Source organism: Apis mellifera, linkage group LG7, assembly GCF_003254395.2.
Source record: "Apis mellifera strain DH4 linkage group LG7, Amel_HAv3.1, whole genome shotgun sequence".
Lineage (NCBI taxonomy): Eukaryota > Metazoa > Arthropoda > Insecta > Hymenoptera > Apidae > Apis > Apis mellifera.
The window spans coordinates 4,857,183-4,876,766 of NC_037644.1; the positions used below are offsets into that span (position 1 = coordinate 4,857,183).

The 19,584-nt window shown below is 19.8% G+C and overlaps 4 protein-coding genes across 8 annotated transcripts; 2 read left to right on the forward strand and 2 right to left on the reverse strand.

The window, feature by feature from the left end:
* Window positions 1-63: 63 nt before the first annotated feature.
* LOC551269 (HBS1-like protein) lies at window positions 64-5,594 on the reverse strand. Of its 3 annotated transcripts, XM_016917334.1 has the most exons (10): window positions 5,410-5,594; window positions 5,258-5,323; window positions 4,876-5,169; window positions 4,759-4,800; window positions 4,537-4,614; window positions 1,851-2,400; window positions 1,527-1,756; window positions 1,243-1,438; window positions 898-1,103; window positions 64-574 (listed from the first exon to the last, which is right to left on the reverse strand). In XM_016917334.1, the coding sequence occupies exons 1-10, from the start codon at window positions 5,450-5,452 to the stop codon at window positions 120-122; spliced, it is 2,160 nt and encodes a 719-aa protein (XP_016772823.1). In that variant the 5' UTR covers window positions 5,453-5,594; the 3' UTR covers window positions 64-119. The 3 variants fall into 3 exon arrangements, with proteins under 3 accessions (XP_016772823.1, XP_016772825.1, XP_006572068.1); XM_016917336.1 differs by lacking the exon at window positions 4,537-4,614; XM_006572005.2 differs by lacking the exons at window positions 4,537-4,614; window positions 4,759-4,800.
* LOC412393 (cytosolic non-specific dipeptidase) lies at window positions 5,549-8,355 on the forward strand. Its single transcript, XM_395851.7, has 6 exons — window positions 5,549-5,658; window positions 6,343-6,458; window positions 6,544-6,994; window positions 7,074-7,502; window positions 7,581-8,054; window positions 8,131-8,355. Exons 2-6 carry the CDS (start codon window positions 6,418-6,420, stop codon window positions 8,179-8,181), a joined length of 1,446 nt encoding a protein of 481 aa, XP_395851.2. The 5' UTR covers window positions 5,549-5,658; window positions 6,343-6,417; the 3' UTR covers window positions 8,182-8,355.
* A 1,570-nt stretch (window positions 8,356-9,925) lies between these two features.
* On the reverse strand, window positions 9,926-12,392 carry LOC412394 (alpha-L-fucosidase). Of its 2 annotated transcripts, none has more exons than XM_395852.7 (6): window positions 11,868-12,392; window positions 11,507-11,758; window positions 11,078-11,440; window positions 10,779-10,997; window positions 10,482-10,705; window positions 9,926-10,123 (listed from the first exon to the last, which is right to left on the reverse strand). In XM_395852.7, the coding sequence occupies exons 1-6, from the start codon at window positions 12,136-12,138 to the stop codon at window positions 10,037-10,039; spliced, it is 1,416 nt and encodes a 471-aa protein (XP_395852.4). In that variant the 5' UTR covers window positions 12,139-12,392; the 3' UTR covers window positions 9,926-10,036. The 2 variants fall into 2 exon arrangements, with proteins under 2 accessions (XP_395852.4, XP_016772826.1); XM_016917337.2 differs by having other exon boundaries at window positions 10,482-10,720.
* A 5,057-nt stretch (window positions 12,393-17,449) lies between these two features.
* Window positions 17,450-19,265, forward strand: LOC409387 (ubiquitin carboxyl-terminal hydrolase). Of its 2 annotated transcripts, XM_392902.7 has the most exons (8): window positions 17,450-17,584; window positions 17,677-17,739; window positions 17,809-17,820; window positions 18,020-18,148; window positions 18,238-18,389; window positions 18,483-18,624; window positions 18,680-18,755; window positions 18,907-19,265. In XM_392902.7, the coding sequence occupies exons 2-8, from the start codon at window positions 17,704-17,706 to the stop codon at window positions 19,062-19,064; spliced, it is 705 nt and encodes a 234-aa protein (XP_392902.1). In that variant the 5' UTR covers window positions 17,450-17,584; window positions 17,677-17,703; the 3' UTR covers window positions 19,065-19,265. The 2 variants fall into 2 exon arrangements, with proteins under 2 accessions (XP_392902.1, XP_016772827.1); XM_016917338.2 differs by lacking the exon at window positions 17,809-17,820.
* The last annotated feature ends 319 nt before the right edge of the window (window positions 19,266-19,584 follow it).

The window sequence follows — 19,584 nt, forward strand, 5'->3', positions numbered from 1 at the left end:
TATGATATATTATATATTATTTATACTTACTGTAAATACATAGCTGAATATAATGAAAAAACATAAAAATAATAATGTATTTCTAAAATGAGAATTACAAATATATAATAAATTTATTATTATTTAATTTTTGTAACTAAACCAGCTGCAATAGTTGTTCCTTCTACACGTAACATAACTCTACCCAATTGTTTAATATCTTTATATAATTCCATACAAATTGGATTTTGCATTGTAATTTCAATAATAGCACTTGAATTTTTTGGTAAGCAACGTGGTTTCTTTTTTATCATTTCACTAGTGGTTCTATGAAGTTGTGCTATTAATTTAGTAATAACACCAGGTTGAACTAAAGATTGTTGATGAATTACTATAGGAAGACCTTTTATAATTGGTACTTTTACAGTGAATACAACAATATGCGCTTGGAAACATAATGTTACAGGAACTGGATTTTGAGGATTACAAATAATATCTCCAATTCCTACATTTTGTTGATCAATTCCAGATAATGTTAAGGAAACTTGATCTCCAGCAAATGCATTTGTTATAGATATTTCATCTATCTGTAAATCTAAAATTTCATTTTATAATTTATGTTACAAATATCTAAATATGTAAGAAAAACAATGTCATTTTCTTTATACCAATAAATAAAAATGTGCAAATGAATAATGAATATTTTTTATTGTAAATTTCACAATAATAAAACAATATTTTATATTGAATTTGAAACTGAATTTTAAAATAAATATCTGAAAAATATTGATCTTATAATAAATATTACAAGTTAATTAAATTATTATATTTTATATTTAAGATATAAATTTCTATAAGTTATTGAATTGCACATTCATATCTCTGGTATGAGAAGAATATAAAATTAATATTTTATACTTTTAATCACTGCAGTTTCGTTTCTTGGTAATATTAAAATTTTATCACCCAAAGATATCATTCCTGTTTCTACATGACCAGAAACACAGAATCCAGATCCTGTACCTTTAAATATATCATTAATTGAAAAACGAAATGGTTTATTCATATGACGTTCAGGACATTTAAAATTATCAATAACATCCACTAATGTAGGTCCTTTATACCTGCATAATTAAATAATAATAATTAATAGTATATTGATTTATATATACATATAATATATATATACATATACACATATATAAATATATATATATATATATATATTTTTAATATATTAAATATTTTAACTAATATGTTTACCAATTAGATAAAGATTCTTTAGGTTTTGTTAATATATTTTCACCAGACAGACCACTACAAGGAACAAAGATGACATTATCTTTAAATCCGGCTTGTTTCAAGAATATGCTTATTTTGCTCACTATTTCATCAAATCTCTCTTTTGACCAATCTACTGTATCTAATTTATTTACTATTACTGCTAATTGAGATATACCTAAAAAATTAATTACTTTAGTTATTAACCCATGATGATATATAAATGTTTTATATACTATATAAATATTTCACATAAATTCAAATACCCAATGAACGTAATAATAATGCATGTTCTCTAGTTTGACCACCACTATCAAAACCAGTTTCAAATTCTCCTCTAGTAGCATCTACTACTAATAAAGCAACATCTGCTTGAGTAGCACCAGTAATCATATTAGGTATGAAATCTTTATGACCAGGTGCATCTAATAAAGTAATAGATTTTGTTTTTGTTTCAAATTTAGAATGACCAATATCCATTGTTATTCCACGTTCTCTTTATTAAAAGAACATATAAAAATTAATTGATAATAGAAATATGTATATTAATTTTTTAAAATTATTTTTAAAATTTTTTAAATTTTAATCACCGTTCTTCTCCTGTTTCATCAAGAACCCATGCATAAGCAAAGGATTGTTTTCCTATTTTTTTACTTTCTTGTTGATATTTATGTATTAACCTTGATGGAACTTGTCCTAAGTCACATAAAAGCCTTCCTAATAAAGTACTTTTACCAGCATCTACATGACCAACTACAATTAAATGTAATTGTTCTTTGCTATTTCCTCTTTTATCTTTATAAATCTTCAAAATATCAATTTTCTCTTCATTAACTTTTAATTTAGAATCCAAATCAGGTGTTTGATGTCCTGATATTGGAGATTGACATCGTGGACTATTTATATTCAAAGAAATAGTCTTTTTGTCCTTCAATAAATTTTCCTTCTTTTTTATTTCTGGGCTATTATAATCAGAATATGGACTTTGAGAGCGAGGACTCTCAATATGAAGATTCATTACATCTGTATTCTCAATTCCGCCTACATTAAAGCCTTTTACAATAGGTCGTTTTCCAGCAGGAATGATTTTCACATTAGAAGATGTTGTAACTTGAAATGTAGATTTGGATGATTTTTTACCTATCATAAAATTTATTGTAAACTACTATTGTAGTAGTAATTGTTATTTTAATGTTAAATATAAAAAAAATATATAAAGATTTTAATATAAACATGTATTATTAGTTCTAGTATTAAAAATACATTTTCTTTTTCTTGTAGTTTAAAAATTCACAAATTTCGCTTTAAAATTTTGAAAATATTTACATGAGAATAATATTTTACAGTAAATATAATTAATATAAGTAAAACTATTTTTTAATAAATTATATTATATGATCGTGTGTGTGTGTGTGTGTGTGTGTGTGTGTGTGCGCGCGCGCGCGCGCGCGTGCGTGCGTGCGTGCGTGCGTGCGTGTGCGTGCGTGTGTGTATTTTCATGTACAAACGTCTTTTTTAAATGAAAATAATGAAATATCTTATATTGAATTATCAAAAAAATATTTTAATAAAAATTTGCTTTAAAAAAAGCATTATATAATACAGATTATTTTTTGTAAATTAAATAGTAGAGAAAATTTTAAGATCAACTTGATTTTTTTAAATGAAATTATATATATTATAATTTTATATATATTATAATTTATATTATAATTTTGAATACAATAATCGATTTTTGGCATGTAAAAAAAGTGTTAACTTATTTATGTTGAAAAATTATTAATTTTAATTAATTAAAGTTCAGAAAACTTATCATGAAAAACAAGCAAAATGTAATTCTACTGTTCATGCATTTCTTATTTTTTATGTGATAATTTTTATAAATTAAAATATCTTTTAAATCAGTAATTTTTTAATATAGTTTGAATAAGTTAATATTTTTTTATAGATAATATCTAGATAAGTCGATTAATATATTCAAAATTACACAGTTTTTATTTAATTATTATATTAAAAAAAATAAAGTTGATTTTGAAATCTCTATTGTTAGACTTATAAAAAAATAATGTATAATATATACAAAAAAGTACATGCATAATACATGCTTTTGAATTAAACTTTTGTTAAAACATTTTTTTGATAACTTCAATCCAATATGAGATATTAAACAGTTCTTATTTAAAAGAAACATTTTGTACATACATACACACACTATATATATATATATATATATATATATATATGTATATTAATTATAACTTTTTTATGTATTCATAAATTTATATAAAATTTATAATTTATAATTTATATTATATATGTGTAACATATATGTATATGTTCATAAAAGTATTATTTATCATAATATTTTGTACTCCAAAACTTTTGTACTTAATTTAATCTCTACATTATTACACATTTAAGTACGAGTATATGGAACTGAAAAACCAAATCTTTTTAATTTTTCATGATGGTCCTGAGATTTAAGAATTGGTTTTTTCAATTTCCATGTTCTGCATAAAGTTCTACCAAATAAAGATACATTTTTTTTTGTATATGGAAGTTTAACATATCTAAGACAACTTAAATTTAATGTTGTAGGGAGTATATCACATGGAATTTCATCATTTTGATTAAAAGTTTTTAAATTTGTACTAGAAATAATATTATAATCATCTTCTAAAATTTTTGATTTTGCATAATTCTGATTACTTGAAACCAAAGATGTGCTTTCTTTTAAAGCAGAATTTAAATCAATCATCCAAGAATCTGGAGATGATGTCCGAGTACCATTTTCATTTAATATCGTATCTTTTTTTAATTCTATATTTTGTGAATCATTTTTTATATTAGTATCAGTATAATTTTTTGAAGAGGCAAATACACTAGATAAACTTTTTTCTAATGAATCCATAGAATAATCTATATGTTTTTGAATAGCACATACATCTAATTGTGAATCATTACAATTTTCATTCTGAATTGATAATTTTGGTATTACAAAATTTGTCTTAGATGAAAATGATTTTTCATTAGAATTTGTATTATCGATTAAATTGCTAGATTTTTGTAAATGATGTGCTGTTAAATCAGCTAAAGACTTAAATGATATTGTATTTGAATTATTTTTTAAAGAATCCATTGTAGAATTTGATAATGTAGAATCAATAGAATTATTTGTAAATTCAGACAAAGAAGAAAATCTTACAAGAGAATTACTAATAGCTAAATTTTTGAAACTTTCTAAATTATTTATGAGACATACATTCTCATTAGTACCTTCAATATTCTCTTGTTTATTAAATGATAATTTAGGTATAATAAATGAATTAGAATGAGATTTAATTGATGCAGCATCTTACCTTACCAATGGATTTAAAGACAACACATGAAACAAAAAAATTAAATATTAAAATTAGATTAAGAAATAATCACTGATTAAAAAATATTTCATAATTTATAATATTACAATAATTATAATATCAATAAATAATAATATACCTGAATGAAGTTCCAAATTATTTTTATTAATTATAGATGAATCTAAAATAATTTATTTTAACTTGTAAAATAATAAAAATATTTATATATAATATTATATGTAATAAATACACATACCAGTAATTTTTGAAGATTCTTTTAAAATTAAATCAATTGCTAATTCAGTATCAAATTTTGATTGAATAATTTTCTTTTTAATTTCAGATTCCGAAATTGTATCTCCTATAACACTTTTGATAGATTCCATGCATGACATAAGTTTAGCCCATTCAATTTCTGTAAGTACTATATCTTCTTCATTTAAAGATATTGGAAGTTCCTCATTATCTTCATTATCTTCTACTATATCTGGTTCCGTAATGAAAGATGCAATATTTTGTTGTTTACTTCGATCAAATAAAAATTGTTCAGCTGTAATTGAAATAACCAGTATACTAATATTAATTTTATACTAAATATATATAATTTAATACATCAATTATATATTAAGTAAAAATACCACTAGGGGATACACAGTAGTCATCCTCTACTGAATGTCCATAAACATCATCATAACCTTCATATTCTATAAAAAATATGTCATTAAAAATTGACAAAAAATTTTAAGAGCCATAAAAATAAAATGCAATTAATATTTTATTTATTTCGAACCTTCTGAATAATTCATGCATCGTATGTCGCGATGACGAGACATTTTGTAAAATTGTAATAAAGAGGCCAATCCTTTTATACTTTATTATTTGTAACTTTCCATATTATACGAGAAAGAATATATATATATATATATAAGTTGACCTAAATTCCGCCATCTATCATTGGCGTTTCAACGTTTATATCAACTTAAATTAACAACTATTTAATATTTAATTCTCTTCTATTAATTATTGTTTACGTTTAAAGGTAATAAAAATGATAAATATTTTATATATATTAATTTATATGTATCAAATATCATTTGCAATTGGATGATTTTTGTTACAATCACTATAGCAATTAAACGCAAGAATTTAACTGGTTAAATTTAAATTACGTTTCTATTCTATTCTTATATTTTATTTTAAATATTTATTTGATAAAGTATATAGTAAACATTAAATTAAATAATATTAAATTGGAATATATTGAAATATATTGAAATATATTTTTCAATATTAAAAAAATATAATTAAAATTATTTGCTTTTATTACATGCTTATTATTTGTTATGTATAGTTAGATATCTATAATTATATTTATGTATAATTATATAATTATCAAAATATTTAAGATTTTAAAAAACTAAAATTTGAAAATTTAAATTTATTTTTTAAAAATAAATAATGAAATATATTTTTAAATTTTAGAAAAGCTTTTTAAAATTTATATAAATTTAATATATATTATATATTATATATTATAAATATTATATATAATATATTTAATTAATTATAAATTATATATAATATATATTATAAAATAATATTATGCATAGTAAAATATCATGTTAAAAATAAGTCATATATTATATATTATATCATAAATGAGTCACTTGTAATATGAGATAAGATAAGATTTCTACTTCATCATGTATATATATATTTACAGGAAATATTTTCAACTTATTTTTTTCGAGTTTAGAGCTATAATTTTTTAATAAATACTGAATAAAAAATAAAAAAAATGGCTTCAGAACTTCCACCAACATTGAAACAACTATTTAAGTATATAAATAATATTAATTTATTTTTTATATATAATTTTTTATAGTTATATTATTTCTTGTAATATTTTTTAATACATTTTTAGTTATATTGATGACCATAAAACAGAATATATAAATAATTTACGGGAAGTAGTAGCTATAAAATCTGTCTCGGCATGGCCAAATCATAGAAATGAAGTAATCAAGATGATGAAATGGACAGAAATCAAATTAAAAAATCTTGGAATCAATACAGAATTAGTAGATATAGGAAAACAAGTTCTTCCAGATGGAAATCAAATTCCTTTACCACCTGTTTTATTAGGAACTTATGGATCTGATTCTAAAAAAAAAACAGTTCTCATATATGGACATTTGGATGTTCAACCTGCATTAAAAGAAGATGGTTGGGATTCTGAACCATTTATTCTTACTGAAAAAAATGGTAAATTATTTGGACGTGGAAGTACAGATGATAAAGGTCCTGTACTTTGTTGGATTCATGTATTACAAGCTTATAAAGCTATTGGAATAGATATTCCTGTTAATCTTAAGGTATTTTCAATTATAATTTTGATAATATTTTTCTCTTAATTTTTTTTATATTATTATTTAAAATATTTTTCGATTGAAGTTTGTCTTTGAAGGTATGGAAGAAAGTGGTAGTGAAGGTTTAGATGAACTTCTTTGGGCACGAAAAAATACATTTTTACAAAATGTTGATTATATATGCATATCTGATAATTATTGGTTGACTACTAAGAAACCTTGTATTACTTACGGTTTAAGAGGTATTTGTTACTTTCATGTAGAAGTAATTTGTGCTGATAAAGATATGCATAGTGGTACATATGGTGGAATTTTGCATGAAGCAATGCCAGATTTGATATATTTGTTAAACACATTGGTTGATGTAAATGGAAAAATTTTAATAGATGACATTTATGGTAAAGTTGATAAAATTCTAGAAAAAGAATTAGAATCTTATAAAACAATAGAATTTGATATTGCTGAATTCAGGGATTCTACTGGAATTAATAAATTAGTTCATAATGAAGATAAAGTAAGAAATTAATTACTGTTAAGTTTTAATTATATATATATTTTATATATTTGTATTACTAATAAATTAAATTGTTAGATTCAAATTTTGATGCATCGATGGAGAGAACCAAGTTTATCTCTTCATGGAATAGAGGGTGCATTTAGTGAACCAGGTGCAAAAACTGTTATTCCAAGGAAAGTTATTGGAAAGTTTTCAATTAGAATAGTACCAAGTATGACACCTGAAGATACTGCAAAAAAAGTAATAGCATATTTGAATAAAAAATGGGCTGCTAGAGGTAGTCCAAATACATTTAATGTTAATATGTATCATGGAGGAAAAACATGGTCTGAAAATCCTGATCATCCAAATTATTTGGCTGGTCGAAAAGCTATAAAACATGTGTATAATGTAGAACCTGACTTATCACGCGAAGGAGGTTCTATTCCAGTTACTTTGACATTCCAAGAAACAACAGGTAAAAACATAATACTTTTACCAATTGGTGCTAGTGATGATGGGGCACATTCTCAAAATGAAAAAATAAATATTTATAATTATATTGAAGGTGTAAGTATTTATATTTAAAACAATATATTTTATTATGATTTTATTTAAATATAAAAATATTTTATTTTTGATTTAGACTAAAATGCTTGGAGCTTATTTATATGAGATAGCACAACTTCAACAATAACATTGTGCACATACATGTATTTTTATTATTATTATTGAAAATGATCAAAATATAATCAATATATAAATTTATATCGACACATTCAAGAACTTATTTCTTTTGTATTATAAGCGATATAAGGATATTTAAAAATTAAAAATATGAGACATCTCTAAAGGACGGATTCTATTAAAACGATGAAAAAAAATAAATATATGTATTCAATAACATTAATTAACGAATTATAACCATTTTAAATTTATATTAGGTAAAATGAGACAATAGTAGAACGAGAATGTTCAGCTATGCGCGATAATATCGTGTTATAGCAAAATTTCTCAATTCCGAAAGTAAAATTATTAGTATTAATATTCTTTACATATTATTATTATTCTATGCGCAAATAACTATATCTGAATTTCAATGCAATATAATATATAATTTACATAGATATAGTAAAATATAATTATATAAATTGAAATCTATATAATTTTTTTTAATTATTTAACAAAGAGCATTTAGCTTGAACAAAATATATTAACATATTAATCTGTAATTTATAGCAAATTTCACGATATTTAATATTATATTACACAACAAATTAAAACGAATTATCATATTATACTCGATTTGTTTACAAAATTTATAGAAATAAAAATTCCCATAAGATTTTGAATTAGAAAAATTGAATATATTTTTCTATACAGAAACTTGCTTTATTTATATATATGTATATATATAAATAATAATAATATAAATATATATATATATATATCATAAAATCTCATTAATTTGAATAATTTAATAGATTATTGAATGTATGAACGAATCAGCTTTTATCTTTATTTTATAAAAATAATTAAAAGAACCAAATTTGGAATACAGAAAAATATATTTAATCTTTCCAATTTAAAATTTGGATGTGTTGATTTGTTTTTATAGATTTTGATAAGTAGGCAAGTTGAATTATCACATAACAATTTATTTATAAATTTAAATAAAATGTTTGTACGATTTATCTATGAATCTAAATGAATCTATGAATTTAATGTTATTATATTATAATATCAATATTTTAAAATTTGTTACAACTTATTTGAGATAACTTTTTGTTAAATAAATAATTATGTAATATATATTGTATGTTATATGCTATTGTGAAATAGTTTATTAAAAATATGTTTATTGATTTATTATTCAATTTTTTTTGAATTAATTTTTTTTCATTCCGCTTATTATGGTATAATAATATCATCTATATATAAAATAAATATTAAAGTATTAAATAAGTTCAGTTCAATGCTCTTTCTTTACTTTTTTTATTTCCTACCCTCACTCTAATGTAAACTTAAAATTATTTATAACTCGTTAATTAAGCCTTATCAATATATATGTATATATATTTTGAATTTGAATTGATGCCTAGAATCCTTTTCAAAGATATTTTGCATTTTTATAAACATTCTATGATACAAACATTCTTAAAATAAAATTATTACATTCTTAAATAAAATTTTGAAGGAAAAATATGTAATAAATAAAAAATAACATTTTATATTTTTGATTTGAATGTATTTTTTTTCTTTGCATAAGAAAACTATATATATATATTTTTATACATGTTATTTAATTGAAAGAGATCAATTAAATCTTTATTTTGTAAAAATTTTATCTTTATTTCAAAAATGGAAATTATTTGTTTATTTTTGCGTTGTCATCTATGTTTTAGGTAAAAAAAATCTTTAAAAAATTCAACAACTTCAAATATTTTAAATTAAGAATAGAATTTAAGTAATGTTTGAATATATCATAACTGCAAATATATAATTTGATCTTTTTACAAATGAATCTCATTTATGAAGGATTATTGTTATTTCTATTTTATTTTCAATGTCCAAGCTGGTTGTCCTCTATTAAGTTCTGCTGGTAAGAATATTTTCAACTTTTCAATAGTTTGTTTCCACTGAAATTAAAGATATAGTATTAAATTTATACAATTATATTTATATTACTATTTATATATTGTAAAATTTTTATTAAAATTAAATATATATAATGCTAGAAAATAATGAGGCTAGTAAAAAAAAACAACTTGAAAAAAATAATTAAAAATATAAATTTTTGTTTTATACTTTAAAAAAATAAAAAAACAATTAAATGCAAACAGAATAATTTTTACTTTCTTAAATTTAAAATTCTTTTAAACAATTAATATAAATCGATATTTGTCGAATATTTTTTTAAAAATCATTTTAAAAAAAAATCTATAGTTTACATTTTTATTCGCATTTTTATTATTATTTCATTATTTTGCTATGTACCTCTATTAATAAATTAGATCCAAGTACAGAAATTTGCGTATTGGTAGTTGCTCGAAATGATCCCAAATATAATACACCTTTATTTGGCCATGTAAGAATTATTGCATAAATTTGTTTTGTGTTTTTATTTTGTGTATACCAAACATTATAAGTTAAAGTATCATTCTGTATTGTCCAAGGTTCAGTATTATAAATAGCTTCTCCATTTATTTTTAACCAATCACCTATTAAATAAATTACTATATATTTAAATAAATTTATATTTATAAACATATATTTTTTTATTTATAAGTATACCCATTTTGCGCAATCTTTCTTCAAATATTGGAGTAATAATACCATCTTTTGTTGGTCCTACATTCATTAATAAATTTCCTCCACAGCTTACTGTAATTACTAATTCTTTTATTAATTCTTCTAAAGTAAAATATTCTGATAGAACAGCATTCCTACGAAATCCCCAAGACTTTCTATCGATTGTCATACAATTCTCCCATTTATGTGGTAGAAGTATTCCTAAGAAATTTAAATTAATAAATAAATAAATAAAAAATATAAATTGAAAAAAAATATTGTTTATGTTAGATTCAATTTACCAGGATTATAACGATCAGAACATGTATAAAAATCACCATGATGACATGATATATTTTGACCCCATCTATCATTTACTACCACTGTATTTTTCACAGAACTTTCATTATATAGCCAAGCTAAAAATTCTTTTGATTTCCAATAATCATCTGATGCCTCCCAATCACCATCAGACCATATAATTTCTGGTTTATATTTTTCTATTAACTCATATAACTCAGGAATTATCTTTTGTTCAACAAAAATTTGAGTTGTAAAATTGTTATTTTTATCAAATAGATAAAGAGGATTATACCACTCATATAAAGAATAATAAAGACCAAATTTCAAGTTAGTTAAATTTCTTATCGCTGTAGCTAATTCACCTAATATTAAAAATTATTAATTAAAAAATTGGATTATTACTATTAATAAAAATTTTAGTTTAATACCTATAAGATCTTTTTGTGGTCCTACATCTATAGAATTCCAACTAAATGAGTATTTTGAAGGCCATAAAGTATATCCTTCATGATGTTTGCTTGTTAATACAATATATTTTGCACCTGAAGCTTGAAATAGTTCACTCCATTGTGATGCATTAAAAAATTCAGCAGTAAAATCATGAGCAAAATCCTGATATGTAAAATTAGGTGGATACCTTTGTTTCATAAAATCATGGTATTTTGTACCAATATGTTCTTCTATATATAAAATTTAAATTTAATTATATATAAATTTATATTATTTTGAAAAATAGAATTTTAAATTAAGCAAAAAATATTATAATTAATAATAAAAAATATAAATTACCTTTCCAATTATTCCAAAACCATTCAGAGCCAAAACTAGGAACACTGAAAATACCCCAATGAATAAAAATACCAAATTTCGCATCATTGTACCAATTTGGAAGTGGACGACTATCTAAACTATTCCATGTTGGAAAATATTTATTTACTTCTGCTTTTATAGGTCGAAATATTTTATAATTTTCTTTATCAGTTATTATAGATATATATTGATCTTCCCATGATGTACATAATATTGAAAAGATTAAGACAATATAAATTGATAAAATCATTGCATTTCTTAAAATTTATAATATATTTATAAATAAAAGTTGAACTTAATTTGAGGCACTCAAATTTTTGAACTTTTCTTGATATTTTTATAAATTTGAAAATAATTTATTGAATTTTAATAATTTAAATTAAATTTAGAGTAATTTAATAATTAAATTCAAAAGTTACACAAAAGTCACACATATATTATTGAAATTATTCAAATTAAAAATTTTTTGAAAATTTTGTAAGCAATGATGCCATATTGGATTTTCATTTAATCTAATTAAGTAATATAAGCAGCACCGTGCATCAGATTCAAATTGCCTTTTAGATAGAGAATTCAAATTATATAATATAAATATTAATAAAATTTGAAATATTTCGAATTTTTAAAATATTAAATTTAATTTAATATTTTAAGAAAATTTTAAATTTAAAAATTCTTGAAAATCTTGAAAATCTTGATTTCAATTAAAAATTTTAATTATTTTAAAAGTTTCAAAACTGAAAGATTTAAATCTTTTGAAAGTTATTCTATTTCATTTCCATAATCCATTGTTTTCTTTTATTTTTGATTTTATTCTTTGAAAAGTACCAATAAAAAATCAGAATCAGGTAACATTAATAAGAAAAACAGCTAATATGAGTGAGATGATAAAAATTTTGAATTTTTTTGAAAATTTAAAAAATCTCTGAAACAATCAAAATTTTTAAAATAAAACTTTCGAAACGATCGAAACTTTTAAGATATAATTGAAGAAGTCCTCTATAAAAAATGCAAATCTGTTTGGTTAATTTTAATTGATTTAATACATTCAAGCATATTGAAATCACATTTAATATTAAATAAAATTATTATATATCATTGATCAAAAGAAAAAGAGTTATTAGGTATCATGAATAATAGATATATATTATTGTTAATTGATATATAATATCTTGCTTTCTCTAATATTTATTCTATTATTATTCGAATATATAATAAAGTGATCAATATCTGATCTTGATATTTAAAAATGAAAATTAATCCATCTTCTTAATCCAATAATCTTTCTAAATTAATAAAATCTTTATAAAATATAAAATAAGTAATATCGATATTTTCATAAGATATTAAATGACTAATTCAGTTTTATTTTAAAAAATATCAGTACCAAAAAATAATATCAAGTATTTAAAAATTTCGATATCTCCTATTATAATATTAAATCGTTTGAATTTCATCAATATTATTGCTATTGATTTAATTATTATTAAATATGGATTCGATTAATTACTTTAACGCAAATTATCTATGTAATATGCAAACAAAATAATGATAAAAATTTTTATTTTCAAAGTAATGTAAACATTTACAAAATATAATATAAACATTATTAAGTCTAAAATATATTTTATATATATTTTATTATATTTTATTATTATATTTTATATATTATTTATATATATTTTTTATTTTAATCTGTTAATTTTTATTTCACTCTTATGATTTTAAATAGTATTTTAAACATAATGTGTTTTAATTATATTTTGGAAATTATAATTTCAAAAAAATTAAATTTTAATTTTAATTTTAATTAAATTATTAAATTTTAATTTAAATATTAAATTTTAATAAAAATAAAAATTAAATTTAATTGATAATATACAATTTGTAATTATTTTCTTATAATTTATTTTAGTTTAAAAAAATAATAAGAAATTAAAAAAATACACATAATTTAAAGAAAATTAATTTATAATTATTGATTACAAAAGAAAATAATTTTGATAAATTTACAAAATTTGAAGATAATGTAAAATATTATGAAATGTTATTAATATTATTTTTAATATTTTTAATATTATTAATTTATTATGTATATATTCTTGATAAATGAAAATAAATACAAAATTTCGATTCAATAGCATATATTTTGAATTTAAATTGCATCATTTTTGTCATTTTTTATAATTTTCTATTCAAAATATGTACATTATTTTTAATAATTATTCATAAATAAATATATAATTTTATCTATAGGTTATATTTGAAACAATATTTATCATTTTTTTTTTCTTTGTTTCAATCAATGCTAGTGAATTTTAATATGCATATAGATTATCTATAAATATACATATATACATACATATATGTATTCTAAAAACTGAAAATTAACTGAAAATTCTTGAAATAATTTTAATATTTTTTTTTTTAAATTTTCGTTATAGTTTTGTTAATGAATTATTAATAAAAAACACTGACCAATCATAGGACGCACAACCTAATCACCATGATGCTACGTATTGAGTCTGTGCCGAATATGAAATCCAAGCAACATATGTTGAAAATAATTGAATATAATATTTTTTTATTAATAAAAAATTATTAATAAAAAATTATCGAATTATATCACAAATAATGAATAAATTACAATATTCAATAGACATATATTTTTTCGACATATATTACTTAAATTTGTGTTCGATACGATTGACATATATCAATACTATACAATTCCAATACAGTTGGAAACATATATAAGATATATGTTTTTATGCTATACTATTATTCTCATGATATAATATTGTATATTACGAAAAATTCAATATCATGTGTGAAATATAATTTTACACATATATCCTGACGATATAATCGCATTATGTTTTTTCCTCAATCAGTTTTTTTCTTTCTATTATTTCAAAATCAAAATGTGAAAAGAACCTTCTAAGACTTTAAGTGACCTTATAAGTGTAACAATTCTTGATTTAATTCAACTTGAATTATAATTTGTCAGACGTAGATAATATGCTATTCTTCTATAGTTTAATTCTCTTTTTGTTGGCCAAATTTTTAAAGCAAAACTATCGTATCACGTGCGATATTTTTATTTAAAATTATTATTTAAGATTATTTAAGATATTTAAGATTAAAATACTTTTATTTAATTTTATTTAATTTAGCAGTGACAATGGAAATAATATGATGTTATGAATTTATATATTAATTGTATCATATGAAATTCTTTGATTGAAAATTAATTCAAATTTAGTGTCTTTTAGTGATTTATACATACATACATATATATATATATATATATTATTCTCAAGCAATAAAAATTTAATATAATATTATAACTATCAAAAATTATTCACAAATTTGTAAATATTTTAAACTTAAACTAAATTTTAATAATTAAGATGAATTTTTTTGCGTATTATTCCTCATTAAATTTATAAAAAATATATTATAAAAATATTATTAAAAATTAAATATGAAATTTTTGCAAACTAAAATTCAGTTTAAATAATATCAAATATTTTGTACAAATATATTTTATACATATTTATACATATATTCATTTTATATACAAGATTGAAAATTAATATATTTGATTATCAATTTTAATTTTGTTATATTATTTGCAATAAGATTAAATAATACACTCTATCAATCATATTTACTTTTGCCAGATTTTTAAAATTTTTTGATATAAGTCTTATAACTAAAATATTACAAATTCGATATAAAATTTGATTATCAAATTATATTAATAAATTAATAATTAAAAATATATAAAATGATTGATTTATGCCAAAATTTATGTCAATTTTTATTAAAATCATGATAAGCTATGGTAATATATCAAGTTGTACATGTTTTTTTGTGTTTCAAGTGTTTGATATATATCAAGTTCTACTATATTATTCTATATTTTTTTTATATTTTAAATGTTTCAAGCTTTTAACGAAGATTGAATTTAAATTGAAATATACTTGAAATATAAATATATTAAAAAATGTTTTTTAAAAAGATATATCAGAAAATAATGATGATAGAATAATATAAATGCAAAATGCAATATTATTTATATACAATATATTTTATGTTATAATATATTATATATACTATATTGAAATATTATATACAGTGAAAATCTATATCATTAAAATTTATCTATTTTTACCTTTTGCTTTCAAAAACAGCTATACTATATTGTTACTTTTCATATAAATTATAATAATATTAGATTTATAATATACATATATTAATTTATTTATATTTGTATTAATTTCATATATTTATATGAATATTATGATATAAGTATAATCTGATATAAATATACATAAATATATTACATGATATAAACATATTAAATATATATAAATATATTATGTAATATAAAATAATTTACAAAGACAATGAATGATTGTAATTAAAATATAAATATTCTAATTGCAAATTAGATTTTATACAATGATTATTTTCATTTTCTATATTTATGGCATGCAAAAATTATTTTATTTTTTTTAAATTAATATTATATTTTATTAACATTAATATATTTTATCTAATTGTTTTTTTTCATGTTCTTCAATTCATGATATAGAAGAGGATTTGAAATAGCACTCTTGAATATGATTGTAATGATACACAAAAGATTTTTAATTAATTAAAATTATGAATATATATGAATGTAATGATACACAAAAGATTTTTAATTAATTAAAATTAAAATTAAAATAAAATTATTTGCAGTTTTACCAAATATAAAATTATAATCTTAATTTATTTATTACTATGTATACATTTTTGATATAAAAAATAAATAATTATAAAATAAATATTTTATATATCTTATTTATTTTTAAATATATTTTTGAAATAAATTATTTAAAAGATAGATTTGTAGAGTCTATTTATATGATAAAATTAATTTTATAATTTGTGTTAATTTGTTAATAAGTTCATTTATAACTATTCATTTTATATATTTGATGTCAAAAGAAGATATGCCAAATTATGTAAATTTTGTTTGTTAAAGTCTGTTTTTAGTGCAAATTTAATATCAAAGTTAATTTGATAGATATAATGAATATAGTAATTTTGTATTCAAATTGCAAAGATTTTGTGGCAATTTTATTACTTTGTAATAAAATTTTTGCTATATAGTCTTAATGTATTTTTTATTTTACAAATCTATTATTTAATTATAAAATTTCTATTAATAAATCAATATTTAAAATAATTAAAAAAATAAATCTTATAGTCATTTTTTGTTATTATCTTTTCAAAGATTTTTTAAATAAAAAAACAGTAATATTGATTAATACAATATATATTTATATAAAAATATATGTACTTATTTGCCTAATAATTTTAAAGATATTTTAATTTTAAAATGTTAGCTGTTTTTACTACTATAGACAATTGAAAAATTTAATGAAATAGATTAAATTTTTTATTTATATTTTAAAATTAATAAAATAAATTATAAATAAAAATAAATATTTTATTATTACTCATATAAGTATAATATCGACTTTATTAAGAGCCAATAACATATTACACAATTGTGTCAATGTTACAGAGCTTAGATAAAAAATTCGTCAGAGTGTAATAAATTAATATATATATCAATATTTAAATTTTACATAAGTATAACATTACAAATACACTTTAGTGAATTTCTAGCATTTATTGTGAGTAATTATTTTTGTAAAAATTCTTTTTAAAATTTACTTATAATAAATGTAAAGTTTAAATGTGAAGTTTTGAATTTTATATTTTTTAGATAAAATAAAATTTAATAAAATTCACTATGACGTCTTGGATACCAATGGAATCAAATCCAGAAGTAAGAATTTTTATTTTAATGTTAAATACAATTTTATGTATAAATTAAATTCATTTTTTTCTTTTTCAGGTTATGACAAAGGTAAATCATGACTTTTCATTGTTGATATTAACCTCTACAATATCGTAATTGCTTTATATTGTAAATAATTAAAAAATTTTTTTTATATATTTATTAAAAAGTTAACTGATAAATTTATATGAAATAATTAAATTCATTATAAAATAATTTTGTTAATAATTTTTTATAAAATTTTGTAATAAAAATATTTATTTTACAGTTTTTACACAAATTAGGTGTACCAAAAGATTGGTGTATTGTTGATGTTTATGGATTGGAACCTGATCTATTAGCCCTTGTACCTAAACCAGTTCTTGCTGTTATTTTATTATATCCTTTATCCAAAAAGGTTAAAAAATTAAAATTATATTCATATTTTTATTTATTTCTTTAAGATAATTTATAATATATAATTTATAATAATTTTATATGATATAGGGCGATAACAGTTTAGAAGATGAAGAAGAAACTGATAAAATGAAAGATGCAAATAATTTTAAAGATGCAGAAGTTTTTCATATGAAACAATACATTCATAATGCCTGTGGCACAATTGCATTAATTCACAGTGTTGCAAATAATCAAAATATGTAAACATTTTATTCAAAATACATAATTAATTTAATTTGTTAATTTGTTTTGAAACAGATATATGTTATAGTTTATTTAATTCATTTTTTCAGCATAAATCTTCAAGATGGTTTTTTAAAAACTTTCTTAGATGATGCAAAAAATCTTTCTTTTACGGAATGTGGAAAACATTTAATGGAATCACATGGTATTAGTACTACTCATAAAGATGTTGCGCAAGAAGGACAAACAGAGGTATGATTTTTATGCTTTTTACAATCATAGAAATGTAATTTAAAATATTTAATAGGTTCCAAGTGAAGAAGAACCAGTTTATCATCATTTTGTAGCATTCATACAAAAGAATGGAGTTTTATATGAATTAGGTAAATATTTTAATTCTACAATATATAATTAACATAAAATATAAAATTAACATAAAAATATAACATTAACATTAAATATTAATTAATAATAAATAATTATAATGATTAATATTATAAGAATAACATAACATTTCCATATGGGATTTTCTAGATGGACGTAAATCTGCTCCTATTAATCATGGTACAACTAGTCCAGAAACATTATTAGAAGATGCAGCACGTGTTTGTAAAGAATATATGGCTCGTGATCCAGAAGAAGTGTGTTTTACAGTTCTTGCTTTCACTAACAGTGATGCATCAGCATTATAATTGAAGATGTAGCATATATATTTGAGGATAACTGTTTAAATAATTTATTTCGTACATTATATACATACATCTGCTTTTTGTATCGCATTTATGAATATTTGCTATTGTAAAATGGATATTTGCAAAAAAAATATGTATAAAATGTAAAACAAAATATGAAAAATAATTGAAATCAAATAAAAATAAAACTTTTTTGATGTATTTTATTTTATTATTAAAATAGATTAATATTTTTCATAAAATATATAATCTTATTTTTTATATTAATTTGTCATGGATTTTGATTAATCAAATGTAATTAATGGTTATTTATATTTATTTTTAAATAAAAATTCGTTTCAAGTAATTAAAATTATATTATATATTATCTATTTGCTATATAAAAATATTTTTTATAAAAAAATATATTTTATATTTAATTTCGTTTAAAAATAAATAATATTGTTTAAACAAATTTCTTTTTATTATTCTTATTATATTATATTTTTGTTTATAATGAATGATGTTTTTAATGAAATTT

Coding starts and splice junctions, on each gene's coding strand:
- LOC551269 (XM_016917334.1), bottom strand. CDS start 5,452: ATGTCTCGTCATCGCGACATACGATGCATGAATTATTCAGAAG. Junction 1,757..1,850: donor GATGAAACAGGAGAAGAACG/GTGATTAAAATT, acceptor CTTTTAATAAAG/AGAACGTGGAATAACAATGG. Junction 1,104..1,242: donor AAAGAATCTTTATCTAATTG/GTAAACATATTA, acceptor TTAATTATGCAG/GTATAAAGGACCTACATTAG.
- LOC412393 (XM_395851.7), top strand. CDS start 6,418: ATGGCTTCAGAACTTCCACCAACATTGAAACAACTATTTAA. Junction 6,459..6,543: donor ACATTGAAACAACTATTTAA/GTATATAAATAA, acceptor ATACATTTTTAG/TTATATTGATGACCATAAAA. Junction 8,055..8,130: donor TTTATAATTATATTGAAGGT/GTAAGTATTTAT, acceptor TTTTTGATTTAG/ACTAAAATGCTTGGAGCTTA.
- LOC412394 (XM_016917337.2), bottom strand. CDS start 12,138: ATGATTTTATCAATTTATATTGTCTTAATCTTTTCAATATTATGTACA. Junction 11,759..11,867: donor GTTTTGGAATAATTGGAAAG/GTAATTTATATT, acceptor TTTTATATATAG/AAGAACATATTGGTACAAAA. Junction 10,998..11,077: donor TTCTGATCGTTATAATCCTG/GTAAATTGAATC, acceptor TAAATTTCTTAG/GAATACTTCTACCACATAAA.
- LOC409387 (XM_392902.7), top strand. CDS start 17,704: ATGACGTCTTGGATACCAATGGAATCAAATCCAGAA. Junction 18,390..18,482: donor GTTGCAAATAATCAAAATAT/GTAAACATTTTA, acceptor TCATTTTTTCAG/CATAAATCTTCAAGATGGTT. Junction 18,625..18,679: donor CGCAAGAAGGACAAACAGAG/GTATGATTTTTA, acceptor AATATTTAATAG/GTTCCAAGTGAAGAAGAACC.